This window comes from Miscanthus floridulus, chromosome 4 (assembly GCF_019320115.1).
Source record: "Miscanthus floridulus cultivar M001 chromosome 4, ASM1932011v1, whole genome shotgun sequence".
Taxonomy (NCBI): domain Eukaryota; kingdom Viridiplantae; phylum Streptophyta; class Magnoliopsida; order Poales; family Poaceae; genus Miscanthus; species Miscanthus floridulus.
Window position 1 is genome coordinate 77,195,053 of NC_089583.1, and position 22,846 is coordinate 77,217,898.

Consider the following 22,846-nt stretch of genomic DNA (forward strand, 5'->3'; position numbering starts at 1 on the left):
ATAATTAATAAAAATATACTTGTGTTGTTTGGACGAAAAGTAGCTCAAAACTTTCTATTTTCAGTTAGACCTATTACTTTCTAACAAAACCACCACTGTTACATGTAGGAGGCACGTCGTCTAAAATGTCTCACACTTTCGTTGATTATGTCTCCCTCCTACGCCAGTTTCCCTGCGCCCAGCAGAAGACGACCAAGGCAACGACGCAAAGGGAGGAGATATAGGGTCTGTTGGGATCCCAAAGCTAAAATTTAGCCCACCTATAAAAATAGATTAAACATGATCTAAATATGGGCTAACAAGGACTAATGGACTCTAACCACCAATTAACCCTTATTAGCCCAGAATTAGCTTATATTTAGGCTTTTTAATTGATATCCAAAATCATGGTCTAATTATTAGCTCCCCAAACACCTCCATAGAAGAGGCTGCTCGCGACGCCTCTCCTGTTGAAGTGTTGATGTTCTACATTGTCTTCTCCGTTGCTTGCCGCCGCCATGGTTCCATTCATATTCATCGCCTTCGAGCTTCGACAGGCTACGCGTACGCAATATCTATTGCCGAGGGCTCGAGGCCATTGCCTGCGGCGTACTGGCCAGGCACTACGCAGCCTGTGTGCCCGTCGATACCTGCTAGGCCAAGTTTGTGAGATAGCCACTACTAGCCAGAACCAAGCTCGACCTCATGTCTGCACAATTACAAAAATGAAAAATCAAACGCAAACAGCAAGTCTGAACCATTGTAGTTATTGGACAGAATGCCTTCCCGCGACTCCACCCCTGAACATAACTGGTACGTGGGCACACACGTGTTGTTTAGTCGATTGAATTAATTAGTGGACTGGTTTTTGTCAAGCTGAAACTAGCCTATTCACGGTTGTTATTTCAGCTTTGAAGTGTACACATGTTTGGTCCTCACTTGGATCGATTGACCCATAAGTTTCAGACTTGGAGTAGTGCAGCTCATGTCAAGAAGAGATTTCAGGTTTTCTTTGTCTTAGTTCATGTTGCTATCAACCGTATGCAATTTGGGATTGGACCATTGACGGGACCTAAGATTCTATTCTCAAACTCATGACCAGTTCTTACCAAAATCAAGCTATAAACATTGTTGGATTGACAATGTATTCCATGATTGATTCTCTGAGCAAGCTTACATTTAGCGTGCATATTTTTCGTCGTAGGGGTAGCACTGAATCAGCCAGGATACCGTGCTTGCTGGTGATAGCTCCAAACACATTTGCGTTAAAAAAAAAAAGGAAGCTGCAACCACATACGAGTAATGCCGTATCATGTGCAGGTACATTTGCTTTAAAAGAAACTCTCTTTACGGGTCCCCATACTGATTTGGGTGTAGCTTGTTAGGTATTCCCTCCATTCCAAATTATAAGTATCTAGAAAAGTCAGAATGACTTTCAGCCTATTCAGTTGGCTGATTCGTATCATTGCTGGTTAGTTGACTGGTTCGTATCATTGCTGGTTAATGTCGTTGCTAGTTCATGAAGAAGTACTGCCGACTAATTTGTGTGAGAGAAAAATATTGTTCCGGCTAAAAATTTACGATCGTTTACGACAAGCCACAGCCAAACGAACGGGCTGTTTATAATTTGAAATGAAACGAAAGGTTGTAGGTTTCTGCAAGCAAGAAGTGCAGGTTTTTTGGACAACCCAGGTCTATTCATGCACTCCTGAATGATTCTGAAGAAAAAGGGCTGCTTACGGCTCTACCGTTGCAACTCGCAACATGTTGGCGCCAGGCCCAGGCGTAAGTCCCAACTTCCAAGGCAGAATTTATTATTCTCTTCTACTCTATGGGCATGAGCGCTATTCGCTCTACCATACATTAATCTCAAAAAGAAGAAGAAGAAGAAGCGAATTACAAGTTCACAGTACTTGACCTCCCGAGACGAACACCACCAAACATCGAAACCGCTGCAACCAAAAGCTCATCTCTGATAACTGCATTTCCTAGTAAGAATATCCAATTACCTATTATACAGAGTACATCATCAATAAAACATCTCACTAATCTGAAGCCAGTTTTGTACTGGTGCGATTTTGGTGAATTGTTTGCAGCAATAACATTTTCTGATTTTTATTTTCACTTATGGGGCAAACCAAGAAAAAGAGCATGCTTTCAACGTCAGAACGACCTGGGAGTGGCTCTGGCAATTTCGCTATGAGCTCCTCCAACCTCACAAAATTTTGCGTAAGACGGATTCATTCAAGTTTCCTGTTAGCAGTCCCTTGCAGGATTAACAATTCTCTTGGTGCCTTGCTCTGAGGTGTTAATTAAGTAGAGTCAATGGAAGTCTGGCTGGCCAGTGGATGTGAGGCGGCGGTGCCACATTCTGCTGTTGGGGTTCACGTGCTTTGGTGTTGTAATGACCTCTGTGATGGGAAGGTAGACATAATGTGTGTTGCAAACACCTGACGTGATGCCACTGAACCCAGCAAATGCTCCATAGACCTAAAAGGACATGCATACAATTTTCTTCTGTAAAAATCCTACTCTTGCATTGAAATGAATACTAGCATACAATGAAAAGAAATCAACTTACAGCATTTTGCCCAAGTACGGTGCATAGAATAGCATCAGATGCATTTGCACGACAGGCCCGAACCATATATGTTGGATCAATGTATTTTAGATCAGCGGGAACACCGATGTCCTTGAAATGCTTCTTGATCTGTAAGGTGATACAAATGCCACTGAATAATATGTAAAGTGGAAAAAGAATGTCCACAAAAAAGCAAGAAGAGCAAGGTTAGAGCACCATAAAGGCACAACTCACATCGGTGTGCCAGTTCAAAGAAGGCACTCTCTCTTTTTAGCAAATCAAGCAATTCTTTTACAGGTTCCTTTTTAGTTATGTATAGGAAACCAGAGTTACATAAACTATGTACTGGTCAGGAATAGACAACTAATAATATACTTGAATATGGTTCCACTTTGTAAATCTAGTATCAGATCTATACTTGGCATTCTTTGAGAGGTTACGAAAAATGAAACTTGACAGCAGCAATTCAGCATAAACCACACATATAATAGCCTCAAACAAAGCTCTTGATTCTAGCAGGTATACCAGGCAGGAAGTAAAACCTCGATTAGGTTTCACAAAAAACCAGAGCCACACCCAGCCACCCCCAAGCAACCAATCTCACTGCCTGCAAGGCAGTGGTCATAGGGGTTTTCGTCTATAATTTCATATGTAGTTTATATCCTTATACTGACCTTCAAAGATGCCATATACAAAATCTATTTCACAAGGGGTCACCAAAGTCACTAAGTATCACATTTCCTGAAGCATCAGTTGCATTTGATTTTTGCAGTAAATCCTGTCCCAAGAGTACAAAAATACATTTTCAATTTTCACTATTCACCCATGAAACTAGAGCATTAGAAGCAGTCAAGAAGGATAAACTGTTTAGCCACTGCACTGTCTTACCTGCCCTGCACCTTCAGCAACACAAACCACACAAAATCCCTTTGTATTAAGTAAATGCTCAAGGTGTCGCAAGACACCATGTTCTCCGTCAAGTGTGAAGGATACCTTCATTCATACAGTAAGCTTTTTGTCAGTACAAGTGAACCAAAGACAATTTAAGTCCATCATCTTAGCGTTTAGTGTTTACAGACCTCAGGTATTAGGCAGACATCAATCTGTCCACTGGAAAGAGAAGCATGTATGGCTATGAATCCACTACTTCTTCCCATTAATTTTACCAACCCAATTCCATGGTATGCACTACGTGCCTATAAACACATAAGGAAGAAATCAAGTAAAGAAAGCACAGACTGTATGTAGAATTCAACTTCATTTCCCTATCATTTTGAAATGCACTAACATTGAGAATTGAAGCCTACCTCTATATAGGCAGAATTGATAGCACGATGAGCTTCTTCCACAGCTGTATCAAAACCAAACATCTTATCCATAAAAAGTATATCATTATCAATTGTCTTTGGAACTGCTACAACTGAAACTTTCAGTTTTCTCTTTCGACACTAAAGGGCATACCTAGTGCAGAGAGCTCCCGCTCTGTGCGGGGTCTGGGGAAGGGTGTCAGTGGCAAGCCTTACCCTCGCCTGTGCAATGCGAGGAGACCGCGACTCGAACCCGGGACCTTCCGGTCACAGGCGGTAAGACTCTACCGCTTGCACCAGGCCACTGCAAACCAGAAAAAAAAATATAGACATAAACAACAGAAGAAGAATAACACTCCATGGAGCACACAATATGTGTTTTGAGTGTAGATTCATTTACAACCTTCCTGAATCCTAACTAATGTAGCACACAGAACGGAAGATAGTTTTAGTACCACAAAGTTGTGAAAATACACCCACTTCTCACAGCAGGTTTACTCAATACCAACAATTTCAGCTATAGAATTGGGTTCAAAACTAATTTCTTAAATTTAAAATTCAATAAACTTGCTAACTTTTAACTCGAAAAGGCAAAAAGTCCCAAGCGGTGGACAGTTGCCCACGTAGTCAGCCAGATATTTGCATATATATAGTTAATATATGTAGCAATTAGGTAATACTCCCTCGTTCCAAATTATAAGACGTTTTGACTTTTCAACATACATTGCTTTTGCTATGTATCTAGACATAGTGTATATCTAAGTGCATAGCAAAATCTATGTATCTAGAAAAGCCAAAACGTCTTATAATTTGGAATGGAGTATATATGAATCTGATTACTGGGCTATAGTGAAATGAACTAAATTTACCACATCCAAACATGCCTCAAAGTCCTAGAAGTATGAAATAGAAGAGAGAGTTATACCTCCTCATGAATAGCATTAGCTCCTGCATGGCTACCATTTCCACCAATTACAAACAGCATGTCAATTCTTCTGGCCTACAAACATAGACGATCGTGTAAACCATATTGAAGCTGCAACACGGAAATATGGTGTCTTCCATTTCAGGTTGCTTACCTGTATACTATCTACAATCTCACTAGTTTTAGCTCCTCCACGAGAGACTCCTAAGAAACTTCCTCCAGAAAGATTTATGTTTTCCACCACGTCACGCGAAAGCTGAAGATTCTCACCACAATGATTCAACAACACCATGAACTATTTAGCACCTGGGATAGAAAAGCATCCTTACCGGCATTTCTTTTAAGCCTTTCTCAAAAAATCCACGATAACCAAATGGGATTCCAACAATATTCTTCACCCCATAAGTCTCCAAGGTAAATACTATCTGGAAATATAAGTAAATATAGTCACATACCACCTACGGCTCTGGTTATTCTATTCAGCGTTTACTTGAAAGTGAGGGATTCACAATTCAAAAAACATCTACAAGTTCAATGTATAAGCATTAAAACATAGCATACTAAATTACACTAAGTTCATTTGCATTTGGCCTCCCACTTTTCTCGCTAGCTCTGATCAAATGGATTATCATAACCCATAAAACGTATCTTGCTCCTAACATGGTCAATACTTCTGTAACCTTTACAAGTGTATGCGATCCATAAATGTCTGGTGCAATATTTCATCAAGAACTGAGCATACTGAGAATGCAAATGGTGCAAAATCACTTGAGCAATACTATAAAACAATCATACCTGTCTAATGACATCATTTAAACCAGGGCAGAGCCCTCCACAGGTGACAATGGCAGCCTTTACTTCTTCAGGTTCGTAATATATCTCCTTACGAGGACCTGCACGATGAACCCTATAGAAAGCAACTATCACTCTCTCATCCATTTCTCATTCTTAAAATTAAACAAATTTCTTAAGAGATAGAAGAAGAGTTTCTAGTAATTCAGTAACAGGAGAACTTGACAGTAAGGGTGAAAAAGATTCTAAAACAAAGAAAAATAAGAAAATAACACTATGATTAGCCAGACCAGCGAAAGGGCCTCTAGTTGAGTTGGTTAGGTGGTCTAAGTAGCACTACTTAGGTACTCAGGCTGGGGTTAAAAAAATCCCCTCGTGTGTCCCACACCAAAGCACAGGTCTAAGGCCCAGCCCCGGTTGTGGTCGTTCTCACATGGGCTACGGTGCCGCTATGTATGGGTGGGAAGGGGTTTTCTCGACCTGCGAGAGGTCTTCTTCTTAATGCAGGTCGAGTTTTTTTTATTAGCCAGACCAAATAATAAGAATATAGACACTATCAATTGTTCTCTATTAGGTATTACTCATGATATGCTGAGAGGTGAATATAGACAGAAGTGACAACACTTATTTCGGGGAAACATTCATACTTTTAGCATAAAAAGGTGAATCACCTCCTCCAGAAGAAAGAAAAATAACTAATGTGCTGTGCTGCATGAGATCATACCAGTGTTCCACCCAGCTACAATCAGGATCAATGCACTCAGCTCCAGCAGAAGTAGGAGAGGCATACTTTATCACCTAAATAAACAGACTTTTGTAAGTGATAAATTCACCAGTAAGAAAAAACAAAGCCTCTTTTCGAGACCATGCCTCGTTATATGTATTCATCTGCAAGTACTCAACAAGTTATACTTGTCATATGTGCTCAATATTGACCTTCAGAAGGGCTCTATCACTCTTATTTACATAACCGTTCCACATATCATCTGATGAGCCATCACCATCACCATCACCCAGGGGAATTCTGTCATAAAAAAATAATGGATGTTGAAATCAAAGAAGCCAGCTACAGTTCATCGGTTTAGATATCAAAACCAGTTAAGTCAAAGAAAGATATAGCAGACTGGAATGAACCTGTTTTTCTTCAAAGAGAATGTAGTTCTTCTTGGCTCCAAATCATATATATCAGTGATGTGTGGCAAACTAAAACCCCTGTTCCAGTCTTCCTGGTACTTTTGATTCCAAGAAGGGTCAGTGAAATCTAGGTCTGGCTTTCCTGAAATAGCTGTCACACGCACAAATCTTTTTCTGCACTTTCGCCTGCTTAACTGAGTGAAACCATATTGACACCGGTCCTTTGTTGGACTCGGCCAATGTTGCTGTGTGGTAGAACTTGTACTTGCTTTGAAAGCAACAGCCATCCCAGACAAGATCATAAAAAGATTATAGTGGACCTGCTAATCCACAGCAGGAATTCAGTAAGATAATGCTAATATCCTATAAGAACAGTCACAATTTGAATTTGGTTGGTGGATAGTAACTCAACACAATTTGAATTTGGTTGGTGGATAGTAACTCAAATTGCATCGCATTGTGTAACTAAATTGCTAGAAGCATGCCACATTCAGACATTCTATATAATGAAGACTAAAGAAACTTGCAGATAGATCATGCAAAGCTTGGCACTGGCTCATTTTCTAGTTCATATTCGGCTATGTTCAGTACGTTGGCACCAATAAAACCTGCATTACCGAATGCATTGGTAGTTTACAAAACTGAAAACACCAGAACATATAGATGAATTGCTAGCTGTCTCTGGCTGACTAAATGTAATCATGATAGCAACAAGATCTAGCTCCAGTTCAAGATATTTGGAAATACACCCAATCTGTAAACTCATGGCGACTGAAACAAGCCGAAATTTACACTATGCAATGAAAGGCTTATTGAAGCACATGGAATCTAAATAAACTATCCTAACAGCACATATAACAATCCAAAAATCAAATTCGAGAAGCAGGAGGTCGACGACTTGCTTGAATCGCCGGCGGCATACATTTCCGTCCCAATCAACCGACACGAGCTTGAATCACGAAACTAGCAAAACCACAGCCCTGACAGCGTTGTTCAAACAGAGCATGAGCATTGCATTGCAGGTGATCCCCGCTAGAGAAACCAGCAAGCTGCAGCCGAGGCGCCCACACCCCGCTCCTCCAATCGCAGGTACCCAAAACCCACGGTCATCTGCAAACGTTTCCAACAGACACGAGCACCGATCGCGAGGGAACCCCCCGCATCGACGCCGCCACGGACGCGAAGAAAAAACATTGGCATTGCGCCCCTTCAAGCGTACACGCCTGCGGCGTCCATGCCCTGGGCGACCCTAACCGCCCGAATAGATGGATCTCCGCAGACCGGGGAGCAGAAGCGGAGAGAGATCGATCCCGCGCGCGGACGCGCGGCGCAGGAGATGGATGGATTGGGGAGGGCAAGGGAGGCGGCGGCCTACCTGCGGCTTTGGACGGCGAGAGGAGATGGGGGACTCGACTTGGAGCGCGCTCTGCTCCGGCGGTCCGGCCTCCGGCTTTGTCGGGTTCGGGTTCGGGGGTGTTCGTCGCGTCGTTGATCGGTTCGAGTAGTTTGACACCCTGGCGCGGCGGAGAAGCAGAGGCACTGCCGCAGTGGAGCGGGGGAGGACGCAGGAGGCAACCTGGGGCAGGAGGCCAAGTGGGGTTCTCTACCACGTGGCGCACAGGGAGGGAGAACGAACTGCGTGGGCGCAGTGTACGGACTACCAGGGCCCTCCGATTAAGACGTTGTAACAGGCGGACGCCTCGATCTGCTCATTTTCGCACATAATTCCTGGTGTTTCTAAAATTTTGTAAAATTTTAGAAAATTCTCCGTCATATTGAATCTTTAAACACATGCATGAAGCATTAAATATAAATAAAAAATAAAACTAATTACACAGTTTATACGAAATTTACGAGATAAATCTTTTAAGCCTAATTAGACTATGATTGACACTAATTGCCAAATAACAACGAAAGTGCTACAGTACCATTTCCCAAAAAAATTCGCCAACTAAACAAGGCCCTAGCTTTCTTCTCTCTTCCGTGCTCACGCCCCGCCTCACCCTGACGCACGGCTCCCTGACCAGCGGCGGCGCCCTCACCCACCTCGGTGTGCGCCCTTCTCCACCCCGACGTCCTCCTCTGCCACCCCGATAGCTCCTCCATCCACCCCGCGTCCTCACCCACCGGGAGCGCCTAACGCCCGCGAATCCTGACGAGATCCAAGAGCACGAGCGAGATCTATGAAGGTGGCGTAGCGGTGTTACAGGAGAGTGGGTGGCTCTCCCCTACCCCGGTGCGGCGCCCTCCTCACCCCCCGGCGGCTGAGCTCCGCCCACCCTGGCGGCGCTGAGCCAAGCCCGGTACTGGTGGCAGTGGTGCTTGCGCACAGCCGCTTGCTGCCATCTCTAACCCCGACAACCGGAATCACCCGGCCCAGTCTTCCCCTCCCCTATGTTGCATGTGATGTTTCAAGTGTTTCAGGCGTTTCAGATGTATGTTGCATTTGTTTCATATAGATGTTGTAAAAGTAGATCAGGGTATGTTGCACATGTTGCATAAGTTGTAATTGTTTCAGAGGCATGTTACACGTGTATGTTTCGAGTGTTTCAGAGGTATGTTTCATTTGTGTTTTTCGGACGCATGTAGCAAGTGTATCTATCTAGATGTTACATATGTTTTCCACATATGTTGCATGTGTTTTATTGGATGTTGCGTATAGTTGCAATGGTTTCAAGTGTTCTCGGGTCTTTTTTTTAAGTGTCTCGGGAGTATGTTTCGAGTGTTTCAACTGTCTTCAGACGTATGTTGCAACTGTTATATTTTGATGTTTCAAAAGTAGATCGGATGCTACATCTCTCCTCCCCACCTACTGCATCGTCTCGGTGTGTCCTCTCCCCGGTGCCGGCAGGGCATCCATAAGACGTCGCAGCTGGGTCCTTCCGAATCGGAGGCGCCGCGCCCCACTCCCTCTTGTCGCTCAGACGGAGCAGCCCCTGCGTAGAGCGCGCAAAACGGAGTACAGCGCGCGAGCGTCCGTCCGAACGTTCGGGCGCTAGCACTACCGCCAGGCCCCAGGTGGCAGAGGTGCACAACTCACACTAGACATACTCATAGCCCTTTGGACCCGATCCATTAGAGGAAATCCTGATGACAGTAACTCGGGTCAGGCTCGAGCCATGATTTTCAGTCCATGGTTCGGTCTAAACTGAAAAAATTCAAACTAAAATGAGAAAAATAATAAAAAAAAACAAATATGGAATGCAAGTGTATCGGATTATATTTTAACCAAAAAATTTGACCCAATCATTTTTCTAGCCCAATCAGATGCGATGTTTGAAAAGGTCTGCCTCATGCAACGGTGGATTTTAACAATACTATATTTGTAGTTTTCAACGAAAGCGTTTTATGCAAAGAGCAACTTCCAAGAGATAGCCGAGAACAGGGACGAAAAGGGATATATGGAAGTACGGAACACAACAAATACGAATGTTCCAACGTGAAACTTAAGCTAAGAGAACATATTTTTTCTGTAAAGATCTAATGTTCAAAGGTAGAACATGAAACTTAAGCTAAGAGAACATATTTTTTTCTGTAAAGATCTAATGTCCAAAAATGAAACGGGATGCAATAAATGAAGAAAACGAAATGGAACAAGATCGAAATTATCCCGCACGTTTTCATCCCTAAGGACAGTCCCAATGCTCTATTAATTTATATAGACACTGTGTATAAAAACTATGGTCTCAAAGAATAGTTTCTACTGAACAATTTTTTATCCAATCACATACATTCTCTCTCCATTCTCTACTGATCACGTACTTTTGTGTCTTGGTTCTCGTGTAGACATGGTTTCTAACTTAGATCTGGTTTCTATGATTTTTGCTCTCTCTTCAATAACTACCTTGCTACATCAGCAAAACGCTTAGATGATAGTACAATTAATGTCTATAGAAATTATGATGGTTTCTGTATTGGGAGTGCCCTAACACGAGTCCACGACATCGGCAGTTGTTGGCCCAGAAAGGACAGGCTAAGCTTTGTGCGTGGCCCATCATGGTCTCGGAGGAATGCACGCGCGCGCCCGATGTGGCTTTGCTCTCTAACCAAGTGGCGCCGTGGTGGACGACTGGACGCCGCTGATCGCCGAGATTTTTGGCTAATATAATGGCATGATTAGGACCCTGAAAGGCTGCAATCGAATTAACCGCTGCTGAGTGCTGAGTTGGTCTGGCCAGTGATGCTCCACTGAACGGCCGCTTACCGGTGCTCCGCTAGCTTTGCTCTTGGTTGCTTCTAGATTACTTTGTGGGTGAGCCGGTTATCCCTGCATAAGATGACATCAGGATGGCGCCATCAGACGCTGAGATGGCCAAAAAAGAACTACTCCTAGCAGTGGGCCTAAACTTGAAAGGTTGCCACGGATGGACGCGTCGATCCATCAGTGTCCAGTGTGAATAGCAGGGGTTATATTCTGGCTGCCGATCGGATCGATCCTACTGCAGCAGACGCAACGCCAACCCGAGTGAACACAAGCACCCGACTGAACACGGGCCCGCAGCAATTCCATTTCTATCTCTTGAATGCAAAGTCTACAGAGCGGTTGATTGGCTACCCATTGCATAGCCATAGAAAGGAGCGAACTCGGTCTCTGTTGTCGATACTCGACCTAGCTAGGAAAAGAAATCTGTGTGCAAGCATATAAGTACAGTGTCTGATTTTGTAGAACCTTATCTCTAAACATGTTGTATCATTTGTCACGAAGTTTCTGGAGTACAAGGTTTGCTCTGTTTCAGTGTTGCTTCTCTTTCTTCTTTTCAGCGTTTCAACAAACTAGCAAAGGGTAGATGAAAACGCGCGCTAGTAGATCCACCACTTGCTTTATGGATGACGAAAACAAGAATTCTTTACGAAGAACTGGATGGCGAAAAGCTTCAGTCTAAAAGCTGCCTTGCACGCTTGGTTTATCACCACGGACGACACCACCGAACATCCCGGATTATTAGTCAATGCTTTACAGCCCAGATCGGTAGCTGCATCCATGGAGACCAAGTTGCATCTGACCATGTTAAACTTACGCCCATGGGCCATGGTTGTTCTTGCCGCAAAGGGGATGACACGCTGTGCACAGCTGCAGTTGCTGATAGGAAGTTAGGTGTGGTGCTTAACTTGCGCTCTGAGTGAGGAGCCCCCATGTGCATGCGTTAGCAGCGGTATGCATGGTTCTGGGCTTCTGCCCTTGCGCTCTGAGTGAGGAGCCCCCGAGTGGCAGGAATATAGGTCAGCGGTCATACGGTATGCATACACCAGGTACCAATGTATGTATACCATACCATCTCTCATCTGCACACATGTACAAACAAAATAATCAAACGCTTGTGCTCTTACTTTGTCTCCCTTGGCTAGTCAGTAAATAGTTAGGCTCATATAGATGCACTCATCGTGTATACACGTCATATTTTACTGTGGATTTCAATCGGACATGGATAATCATAGGATAGAAGACATGAATAACTATATATACTTTCTTTAACACGCCAGGAATCCCTGACCTCTCGGGGCTTCGGCCACTATTCAGCACTATAGTTGATCCAGCCACGAATAGGAATAAATATATGCATGCCACTGCTAGAAAATCGAGATTTGCCTAGTGTTTAATGGTTTGCCTAGTGCCAATCGTCGAACACTAGGTAAAGAGCTTATTTGCCGAGTGTTAGACCCCGGAGCACTCGGCAAAATAAAGGCACTAGGCAAAATAACGATTTGTCGAGTGTCGACACTAGGCAAAGAAAATCCACTCGGTAAATGACCATTTTGCCTAGTGTCAATACTAGGCATACCATCACACTCGGCAAAGGCTGCCGGAGGGCAACCGCCGTTACCATTTTGCCGAGTGTCTTCCGTTAACACTCGGCAAAATTAGAACTTTGCCTAGTGTCTCCGGACGACACTAGGCAAACTGGCCAATTTGCCTAGTGTCTTACAGAGACACTAGGCAAAATATTTTTTCTTTTTTTGATTTTAGCTTCCAATTTTTTTCTGTAGCTTTCCTACTATACCTTGACCAACATGTTGAAAGTTGGCACAATTTTATGAAATTTTGCTATATTTCTTTAGTTTATTTAATTTCTTTGAATTTTTTTCGACAAATGCAAATTTGAACTGCAAGTGTGGCGAATAATGGCAATTCATGAATGCAAAAATGATATTCATGTTAGTAAGTGTTAGTTGAGGCCGTATCCAGAAACAAACCAAAAATTTCACATATCTTCACGTCGAGACATGACCACGAACTTGCGAGCAAATAGTTTTTAAATTCTATTAAATGAAAACGGAGTCTGAAATTCATGAAACTTGTCGACAAGTCAAGATATCGCATGCGGGTGCCATGATAAAAATTTAAAAAGATTTCGAGCACATCGTCACGTATGATGCTTAGAAACCCTAACATCTCCACATACGAGCACATCGGCACCCGCATGCGATATCTTGACTTGTCGACAAGTTTCATGAATTTCAGACTCCGTTTTCATTTAATAGAATTTAAAAACTATTTGCTCGCAAGTTTGTGGTCATGTCTCGACGTGAAGATGTGTGAAATTTTTGGTCTGTTTCTGGATACGGCCTCAACTAACACTTACTAACATGAATATCATTTTTGCATTCATGAATTGCCATTACTCGACACACTTGCAGTTCAAATTTGCATTTGTCAAAAAAATTCAAAGAAATTAAATAAACTAAAGAAATATAGCAAAATTTCATAAAATTGTGCCAACTTTCAACATGTAGTCTCATTTTATGTAGGGAGGCTCGATAAAAAGTTTGAAGACCAAAATTGAAAAAAAATAAATAAGTTTGCCTAGTGTGCCAGCTAGACACTAGGCAAACTGGCCTCTTTGCCTAGTGTCTCATGGAAGACACTAGGCAAACTTATTTTTTATAGTGTTTGTCTAGTGTTGGGTTATTGACACTCGGCAAAGTTAATTTTCAGTTTATATTGTTTGAGTGTTTTTTTATTTAAAAAAAATCATAGTTCAAAAACATTCATATTTGCCCAGTGTCAGATCTAGGACAGTAGGCAAATCAGTAGAAGACCGATACTATTTGACCTGGTCGGTACTACCGGTAGAAGATCGGTACTACCGCTAGACCAAAAACCAACACAACTGTGAAGACCTGTAGTACCGATGAACTTCCGGTACTACCGTTCAGGCCGGTACTACCGGTAGAGTACCGGTACTACCGGTAAGTCAAAAACTGGCTCAGTTGTGAAGACCTGTAGTACCGATATACAGCCGGTACTACCGGTGTATCGCCCAAAAAAATTGAGAGGGGCAAGGCCCAACCAGCCCTTTCCTGGCCCAAGCCGCCCCCCTCTCACACACCCACCATGGCCCCACACATCAGCACCTCTTTCACACATAATACACCACCAGCAACCATCCCTCTCTCTCCCATCTCTCATTCACGTTGGCAACCAGAGAAGAGAGAGGAGAAAGGAGAGGAGAAGGGAGAAGAGGAAGAGGAAGAGGAAGAGGAAGAGGAGGACGCCCCTCCCACTGCTGCAGCTCGCCGGAGGAGCTCTACCACGCCACCACCTCACCAAAGTTGGGGAAGATAAAGCCCCATGGTCATCTTCAACTTCAAGACAAGGAGAAGCTTTCCCATGGTCGATCTCTGTCATTGACCAACTCCGAGCCAAACTGCTGCACCTAGAGGTCTTCCACGACATGCAAGAGGAGTAAGAAGAGGTGCATCTCTCATGTAGATCGACTTCTTCCCCACCATTTCTCGTTGCCCTAGCTTTGGGGGTAGCCAAGGTGAGGCGATTCTTCTGTTAGGTCTTCTAATTGAGGTGTTTAGATGGTTCTTGGTCATGGGGATTAGTGTTTGTGGGGGGGACACCATTTGGATGTCAACCTAGGGTCTGCTGCCCTGTAGCTCGAGCAGTGCTGCTGTTCGTGTGGTTTAATTGACCTAAACGATTTTTCCTCAACAAGTTGATAATAAGGAAGTTGTAGAGGTAGAGGACCTTCAGATCTGTTTGCCTGTGAAATTTCATGATTTTAGCATTAATAGTTTGGGAGTTATGATTTTTCTAAGCAAGCAACTTTTCCCTGACGAAGTCTGGACATAACTGGATCTAGGGGGTTTTGGAGAAAACATAGAGGCATTATGGAACTCTAGAAATTATAAGAGATTTGTAGTACTTTTCATTAGCTTTCTGGATTGGTAAATATCATGATTTTATCCCATCAGGTTTGAGAGCTATGAATTTTCAAAGTTCGCTGTCAGGTTTGGACTGCATGCTGAACAGATCTGAAGTTTGGTGTTTTCTGACCATGTTAGCATCAAAACTAGCTTTTGTTGATAACTAGGGAGTTGTAGTGTTTTTCTTGAGCTTTCCAAATTATTAAAGAACAATAGTTTTGGTTGGCTAGAACTCCAGCTATGAGTTTCTGAAGTTCTCTGTCATGTTTCATCAGTAAAAGTTTCAGTTAATGTTCGTCATGATTTTGGGCATCCTGATGACCTTTGATGCAAATTGGAATAATACCAAAGTTGTAGATAATGGATTGATCTATAATCCGGTAAAGTTTCAAGATATTTTGACATAAGGATTTCGAGATATAAAAATATTAAGTTTGTTGTCCTGATTTTCGGGCAGATAATGACTTCTGCTTTCATTTGCAGTTTATGCCTTCTTAAAGGCATGATAAAAAATAAAGTTTCTATACAAAGGTTATAGGGGTTGCTCTATAGATTCCATAAATGTATTTCTTTTCTACCATAGCATTTGTGTATTAAAAGATACAAAAGTTGAATCAGCACTGCTGCTGTTGGCTGAATTTCTAGAGTTTTGTCAGGCCTTGTTTGTGGGGGTTTTTTCCGAGCATAGGAAGCATTTGTTGTTGTGTTAGTAGATGTAATTGCTTCCCTTGATATATATGTGTTTAGCAGCCATCGTGTCGTTTTGTTTTTATTTGCAGGAAAAAGAAGGTGAGAAAGGAGCAGAGGCGACCCCGATCATCTTCCTCACCGGTGTCGGTCTGCCTGCACCACGTCGCCTCGCCACTGCACCGACCCTCCATGGCCCCGCTAGCCTAACTCCACCGCCACCTTAGATATAACCCCTCTTTCCGTATCATGGTTGTAGGTGGCGAAGCCCAGTTAGGCGTCTCCCGTTCGAAATACATACGGTTGGAGGTATGTAAATCTTTGCATATCGATAACCGTATGTGTTTCGAATTGTCCACATTTTTTTTGGACAGCCCACGGCTACGTAGATGGATTAGTTTTCATGGTCTGCTCCTATCTAAGATAGAGTTTCGGTATCACCTCCCTGTTGTTCTCCGGATACACTCTCCTTGTCAGGACATGTATTTGGAGAACAACGGGTAGGTGTTGTCGAAATTCATTCTTAGATAGGAGTAGATCATGAAAACTAATCTCATCTACACATCCGTGGGTGGGATTAGGACCTATCCTCACCTATTAGATGGTAGAAACACCATGTAGATGCAATTGATGCTTATATTACTCGCTGATACATATGTTAGAGGATGGATGACCGTGAGTGGATGTACACGGGCCATAGAAGCAAGGTTGATTTCACCAAAGAATGGATGTGCAAAACAGATGAGTTCTTGGAGTCAGCTTTTGGCGAGGCTAGTGGCAGACCTATTAAAGCTTTGTGTCCCTGCAGCAAATGTGCAAACAGAAAAAGGCAAAACAAGGTGAATGTGGGTAAACATCTAGTGAATAATGAGTTCACGCCGAACTATACCCGGTGGGTCCACCATGGTGAAGGCCATCGTATGAGAGAGGAGGTAGTGAGACCACGTCTGGAGGGTTTCGATGCTGATGCCGAGGTAGCGGACATGTTAGATGACTTTCACGAAGCACAGTATGTTGAAGGACGTAGGTTGGAGGAGATGGATGCAACAACAAAGGCATTCTACGACATGATGGAGTCAGCATAGAAACCCCTGCACGATAGGACAACGGTTTCTCAACTAGATGCCATTGGACGTGTAATGGGGTTCAAGTCCCAGTTTAGCCTGGGTCGAGAAGCCTACGATGGTATGTTGGCCCTCATTGGCAGCCTGCTTTCTGAGGGCCACATTCTACCAAAGAGCATGTACGAGTCTCAAAAAGTGCTTCGTGCACTTAAAATGTCGTATGACCAGATAGATGCTTGTCCGAAGGGGTGTGTCCTATTTAGGAAAGATCATAAGGATGCAAAATACTGTCCAAAGTGTGAATCCTCTAGGCACCTTGAGGTTGACTCTGGTGATGGCCAGAAGAGGTAGCTTTCTATCCCGTTGAAAGTCCTTCGGTACCTTCTGTTCTTACCGAGGATGCAACGTCTATATATGACCGAGGAATCCACGAAACAGATGAGATGGCACAAAGAGGGCAAACGATACAATCCAGACAAGATGGTACATCCCTTCGATGGTAAAGCATGGATCCACTTTGATCGCATTCATAATGACAAAGCTGAAGAGGCTCGTAATGTACGTGTTGTGCTGGCAATAGATGGGTTCAATCCTTATGGTCAGATGTCTGCTCCGTACACTTGTTGGCCCATCTTTGTTATCCCCCTCAATCTCCCCCCCTGGCATCCTCCTTCAACGACAAAACATCTTTTTGTCATTGATAATTCCTGGACATCCAGGGAATAACATGGGTGTGTACATGGTACATGGAGCCTCTTATTGATGAATTGATCCTTGCTTGGGAGGACGGGGTATGGACATACGATCGGGCTACAAAGAGAAACTTCAAAATGCGTGTTTGGTACCAGTACTCCATGCATGACTTCTTGGCATATGGGATATTCAGCATGTGGTGCGTTCATGGGAAGTTCCCATGCCCAGTATGCAAGGCAGCTCTAAGGTTCATTTGGTTGTAGAAGGGTGGCAAGTATTTGTCATTCGACAAACATCGTCAATTTCTCCCTATGGACCATCCTTTTAGACAAGACATAAAGAACTTCACAAAAGGTGTCGTAGAGACAAACCCTCCACCACACATGATGACTGGTGTCGAGGTTCATGCTCAGATAGATGCTCTTGTGGCCAACGAAGGAGGTGGTTTTGTGGGATATGGTGAGCAATATATGTGGACACATAAGTCGGGCTTGACGAGGCTCCCCTATTTTAATGATCTTCTCTTGCCACATACCATTAATGTAATGCACACTAAAAAGAATATCGCCGAGGCACTTTGGGCTACACTCATGGACATTCCTGATAAGTCCAAAGACAACCCTAAGGCTAGAGTCGACCTGGCAGCATTATGTGATAGACCAAATCAACATATGCGTCCTCCTAGAGGTGGCAAGAAATGGATAAGGCCTAAGGCCGATTTCATCTTGAGCAGAGACCAAAGGAGAAAAGTACTTGAATGGATCTAGAGGTTAATGTTCCTTGATGGATATGCAGCGAATCTAAGAAGGGGAGTGAACTTATCTACTCTACGAGTCCTAGGGATGAAGAGTCATGACTACCACATATGGATTGAGAGGCTTCTTCCAACTATGGTTTGAGGCTTTGTCCCTGAGAATGTCTGGCTAGTGTTGGCAGAGTTGAGCTATTTCTTCCACCAACTATGTGCCAAGGAGTTATCTCGAACCGTGATTGATGACTTGGAGAGAGCGGCACCTTTGTTACTCTGTAGGTTGGAGAAGATCTTTCCCCCTGGCTTCTTCTTACCGATGCAGCATTTGATTTTGCACCTCTCGAATGAGGCATGAATGACGGGGCCCGTGCAGTTCCATTGGTGCTATCCAATCAAGAGATGTCTAAAGGTTCTTCGAAAAAAATGTAGAAATAAAGCCAGAATTGAGGCTTCCATTGCAGAGGCATCCGTTCTGGAGGAGGTGTCAAACTTCACAACAACATACTACGCTGAAAACCTTCCTAGCATCCATAATCCTCCCCCTCGTTACAATGCTGGGGAAAATGAATCGAACCTCAGCCTTTTTCGAGGGCAACTCGGAAACGCAAGTGCATCGACCACCAAAGTGTTGCAACCTGAAGAGTGGCATAGTATCATGCTGTATGTGTTGATCAACCTTGACGAAGTCGAGCCATACTTGGGGTAAGTTCTCAACGAACTTGATTCATAACGTCATCACTCATTGGCCAACCCCTTTTTGTCTCGTTGCTACAGGGAATTTCGTCGTCAAACCTGGCATCGACAAAGGGAACCTACCCCTCCAGAATGGGATACCCTTCTTAGACAGGGTGCTAGAAATGGGAGCCTCGACTTTATTTCTTGGTTCAAAAAGAAGGTACCATCCAATTTATCTTGTACTTTCACATTCTAAGTTGCTTGTACATGTGAAATATAAAATGATCTATCTTGCTCGAGCTTGTAGGGCCAAACCAATGCGTCCATGATGGTCGAGTTGAGATAGGTTGCCAATGGCTTTGCTTATAAGGTGAAGTCATTTACCAGTTATGACGTGAATGGATATCGCTTTCGCACATCAAGCTACGAGCAGAGTCAGCCCAATCGAAAAACCACAAGTACTGGAGTTTTTACGGCCGACCAAGATAGGGTCGAGTATTATGGAAGACTTGAAGAAATATACGAACTCAGCTTTCATGGTTGCAGGCCTCTTAATCCTGTTATATTCAAATACCATTGGTTTGATCCTGCAGTAATGAGACGGACTTGGGCTAGTCTTGGGGTAGTTGAAATTCGACAAGATTATGTCTTACCAGGAGACGATGTCTATGTTGTGGCCCAACAGGCCACATAGGTTTATTATCTCCCATACACATGCCAAGACAAAGAGAATCTTAATGGTTGGGATATTGTGCACAAGGTATCGCCACACGGTAAACTACCTTTGCCAAACGATGAAGATTATACATTTAACCCAAACACATATGATGGAGAATTCTTCCAAGAAGAGGGGTTGGAAGGAAGGTTTGAGATAGACTTAACCGAAGCGATTGGAATGAAAGTAGACAATGAATGGGTTGATGCAGGCAACGCTGGAGACGAGGTGCTAAATGAGAAGGACTTACAAATGCTTGACCAATTACAGTTAGGCCAAGATGATGTTGACAACATCCCCCCTTCGGATAGTGTCGAGTATTTCGACATGATTGATAGTGATGATGAGACTTATCATCCAGCTAATCCCGATCATGAAGATTATTTTTAATACATGTAATAATATGTTATTTTGTAATTTTAGTTTGTTCCTTTTGCCTTTATGTAATTATGTTATTTCTAATACAACATTGTTTTTTTGTTTTTGATTGCAGGTGATTGATCAAAGATGGCGGGCGGGCATCAAAATAGGAGGGTCAGCTCGATCTACCAAAGAACACGCTCGGTAGACACCACTGCAGATGAGGACCTATCGATGCCGTCGTAGAGGAGGAGGAGGAGGAGCAGCACCGGTCGCAGGAGGCGGTCGTAGGAGGAGCAGTTGCCGCTGCCGCAGGAGGAGGACGAATGGGTGGAGGATGAGGAGGAGCGGGTGGAGGACGAGGAGGACGAGAGGGTGGAGGACGAGCGGGAGGAGGACGAGGACGGGGAGGAGGAGGAGGTCGAGGAGGAGGCAGCAGCGGGTTCGGCTTCCTCTGGTACGCTGAGTGTGTACTTGCGAGGTCCCGCGAGCCTCCCTATGCGGCCGATACCTTCTTACAGACGCCCGAAGATTGCACCCGATGGAGAAACATAAGTAAATTAACATGTTTTCACTACTTAAAATGATATGTTCAAAAATCACACTAGAAGCTAACTATTATTCTTAATAACTTGTGCAGGGGCTGGACGGTTGTAGAGTCTGCAGAATGTCACACACGCAAGGTCAGTGGCATCCTTGGCCTTCTGGTCAAGGAACACTTCCCTGGCTTGGTCCAGTTTGTCGGGAGAGAGGAGCCTCCCTACACGTTTGCCCACTACGCCAACGCCCCCGATGCTATAGATCTGCTTGTCAAGACATTCCCCAACAAGGCGGAGTGGGTGAAGGCTGAGCTATGGATAAGTCTTCCTCGCACTACATTGTTCAATACATCGCATTCATTGGACATTTTTTGAAATAATGAATGAATACTTCGTGTGTATATGCAGGATTTCTTCAGACTTTAGGAAGGCTTTAAGGACACGGCGGATGTGGTGCTAACCAAAGCATGTAAAAGACTCATGAAGCAGCTGCATTACGAGGCACGCGTCCAGGCCATCATAACATACCACAGGTCCTACCTTGCAACGAAGGTCACGAAGAAAGAAGCAAGAGATATGGCACTGACCAAGGAAGAGTTCATGAAGGTAAATGTATTCGAACATTAATAATGTAGTGCTGATAGCTTTAATTTAACTTCTTATATGTCATATACTTCATGGCTTGTAGGTGGTTCCGTGCTGGTGCTCCGGGGATCCCCGATGCTGGGAGATGATGGTGGACAAGTGGTTGGACCCTGAATGGATTGCCCAGCACAAAGCTTGTCGGGAGCGCCGTTTGCAGATGATAGGTGTACCACGCCATCAAGGCAACCACAGCCTCAACGGATACGCGCAAACTTGGGTACGAGAATCCATTTTTTTATTATAACGTTGTATGTTGTATGATTTCTAATCATCTTGCTATTTTTCTCGCAGTCATCGTCGCATGGTGGGCAGCCGGTTACCTAGTTCATGGCATATGCCATGGCCCACAAGGGCAAGGCGAAATCCGACGTCTCCTACAACCCGGATGACCCTCCTTCGGCATATAGCAATGCGACCGTCCATAGCCGTCTCAGTCAGTATACTGAGATGGCAAGGGCGGTCCATGGGCCAGAGTACGATCCAAGCGCCCATGACTTTGACGGAGAGATCGTCATGAGGGTGGGAGGTGGCAAGAAGTATGGGCGGTATTGGATGGGTGATGGTGTCATCGACACGTCCTCTACTCCCACCCTCTCCCAGATCCGAGCACGGAGCACGAGCGCAAGCCCGGCCATACGTCCACGGCCAACCACTGCTTCGCACCTTGTCAACGAACTCCAGGTAATTTCTGTTTTATTCGTTGCTTATTGATTTTTACATACCTTTGCCTTACTTTAACATTGGGGGTCAAATGTTGTAGGCCCAACTGCTAGAAGAAAGGAGGCTTCGCGAGGAGATGGAAGCGAGGGCGGTGGAAGAGCGGGAGGCCCAACGATAGAGGATAGAGGAGCTGGTGGGGTTCATGTCCACTCTTGGTGCCGCTATGGGGCGGACCATGCTAGCTAGCCTAGTCTTGCCACTTCCTCAAGCAGCTACTCCTGTGAGTACCAATATATTACTTATTATGTTCCAACCTGACATATGGCACACTAGAAAAAAATATGCAATCTCAAACATACAATATGGTGTTGGTGGTGACGGCGGTTGTTGTTGTGGTGTGGTGGTGGCAGTTGTGGTGTTCAGGTGGTGGTGGTGTTGGTGGCGGTGTATTGATATGTATGTTCTTGATGGTCATCGTGCCGTTTGTTTTCTTGCAGGGTTTGGAAACCTCTCCGTGCAGGGGAGGTTCTGCCGAAATTTTTTATTGACGGTATCCTTTTCATTTTTTCAGCATCAATCGGGCGTGGCATCGAATCAAATTGGAGGGTCACCGGCTTCATGGATTGGAGCGTCGCCGGCACCATAGCTTGAGCCGAATCAAGTGGAAGGGTCGCCGGCTTCACAGATTGGAGCGTCGCCGGCACCACAGCTTGAGCCGAATCAAGTGGAAGGGTCGCCTGGAGCATCAAACCATGGGCCTCTTCACCTTGACAATCGTCGTGATCAACTTGTTGTGAACTTTGTTAAAAAATTTGGTTGTGCACTTATGAACTTGTGGCACATTTGGACTTTTGGTATGAACATGTGATATATGTGAACATGTGGTTCTTATTTATGATTCATGTGATATATTTGTGGTATTTGAATATGATTTATATTTGTGTCACAAATGGAATAATAAAAAAAATTCAGCTTCTGGTTACTTTGCCTAGTGTCAGGGGTCTGACACTAGGCAAAGGGGCCACACGTGGCACACCTAGGGAACAGGCTTTGCCTAGTGTCAGGAAACTGACACTAGACAAAGTAGACAGTTTGCCTAGTGTCGGAGGCCTGACACTAGGCAAAGCTTGGCATATTTGCCTAGTGTAGGCGGTCTGACACTAGGCAAAGCTTGACATATTTGCC

At 44.1% G+C, this 22,846-nt stretch overlaps 2 protein-coding genes across 2 annotated transcripts; one reads left to right on the forward strand and one right to left on the reverse strand.

Moving 5' to 3' along the window:
* Positions 1-1,606: 1,606 nt before the first annotated feature.
* Positions 1,607-8,294, reverse strand: LOC136551773 (ATP-dependent 6-phosphofructokinase 5, chloroplastic-like). Its single transcript, XM_066543314.1, has 14 exons — positions 8,094-8,294; positions 6,719-7,038; positions 6,521-6,608; positions 6,309-6,382; positions 5,588-5,699; positions 5,122-5,217; positions 4,947-5,048; positions 4,793-4,867; positions 3,868-4,008; positions 3,640-3,756; positions 3,449-3,553; positions 3,235-3,338; positions 2,561-2,689; positions 1,607-2,469 (listed from the first exon to the last, which is right to left on the reverse strand). The coding sequence occupies exons 2-12, from the start codon at positions 7,018-7,020 to the stop codon at positions 3,264-3,266; spliced, it is 1,287 nt and encodes a 428-aa protein (XP_066399411.1). The 5' UTR covers positions 7,021-7,038; positions 8,094-8,294; the 3' UTR covers positions 1,607-2,469; positions 2,561-2,689; positions 3,235-3,263.
* A 7,930-nt stretch (positions 8,295-16,224) lies between these two features.
* On the forward strand, positions 16,225-21,839 carry LOC136551774 (uncharacterized). Its single transcript, XM_066543315.1, has 3 exons — positions 16,225-16,550; positions 21,571-21,682; positions 21,762-21,839. Exons 1-3 carry the CDS (start codon positions 16,225-16,227, stop codon positions 21,837-21,839), a joined length of 516 nt encoding a protein of 171 aa, XP_066399412.1.
* The last annotated feature ends 1,007 nt before the right edge of the window (positions 21,840-22,846 follow it).

Excerpts from the sequence above, each read along its gene's own strand:
- LOC136551773 (XM_066543314.1), bottom strand. The coding sequence starts at position 7,020 with ATGATCTTGTCTGGGATGGCTGTTGCTTTCAAAGCAAGTACAAGTTCT. Across the intron at positions 5,700-6,308 it reads TGTAGCTGGGTGGAACACTG|GGTTCATCGTGCAGGTCCTC; the intron begins GTATGATCTCAT and ends TGCTTTCTATAG. Across the intron at positions 4,009-4,792 it reads CTAATGCTATTCATGAGGAG|TGTCGAAAGAGAAAACTGAA; the intron begins GTATAACTCTCT and ends TATGCCCTTTAG.
- LOC136551774 (XM_066543315.1), top strand. The coding sequence starts at position 16,225 with ATGGATGACCGTGAGTGGATGTACACGGGCCATAGAAGCAAGGTTGAT. Across the intron at positions 16,551-21,570 it reads GAGGTAGCGGACATGTTAGA|CGACACGTCCTCTACTCCCA; the intron begins TGACTTTCACGA and ends TGATGGTGTCAT. Across the intron at positions 21,683-21,761 it reads ACCTTGTCAACGAACTCCAG|GCCCAACTGCTAGAAGAAAG; the intron begins GTAATTTCTGTT and ends CAAATGTTGTAG.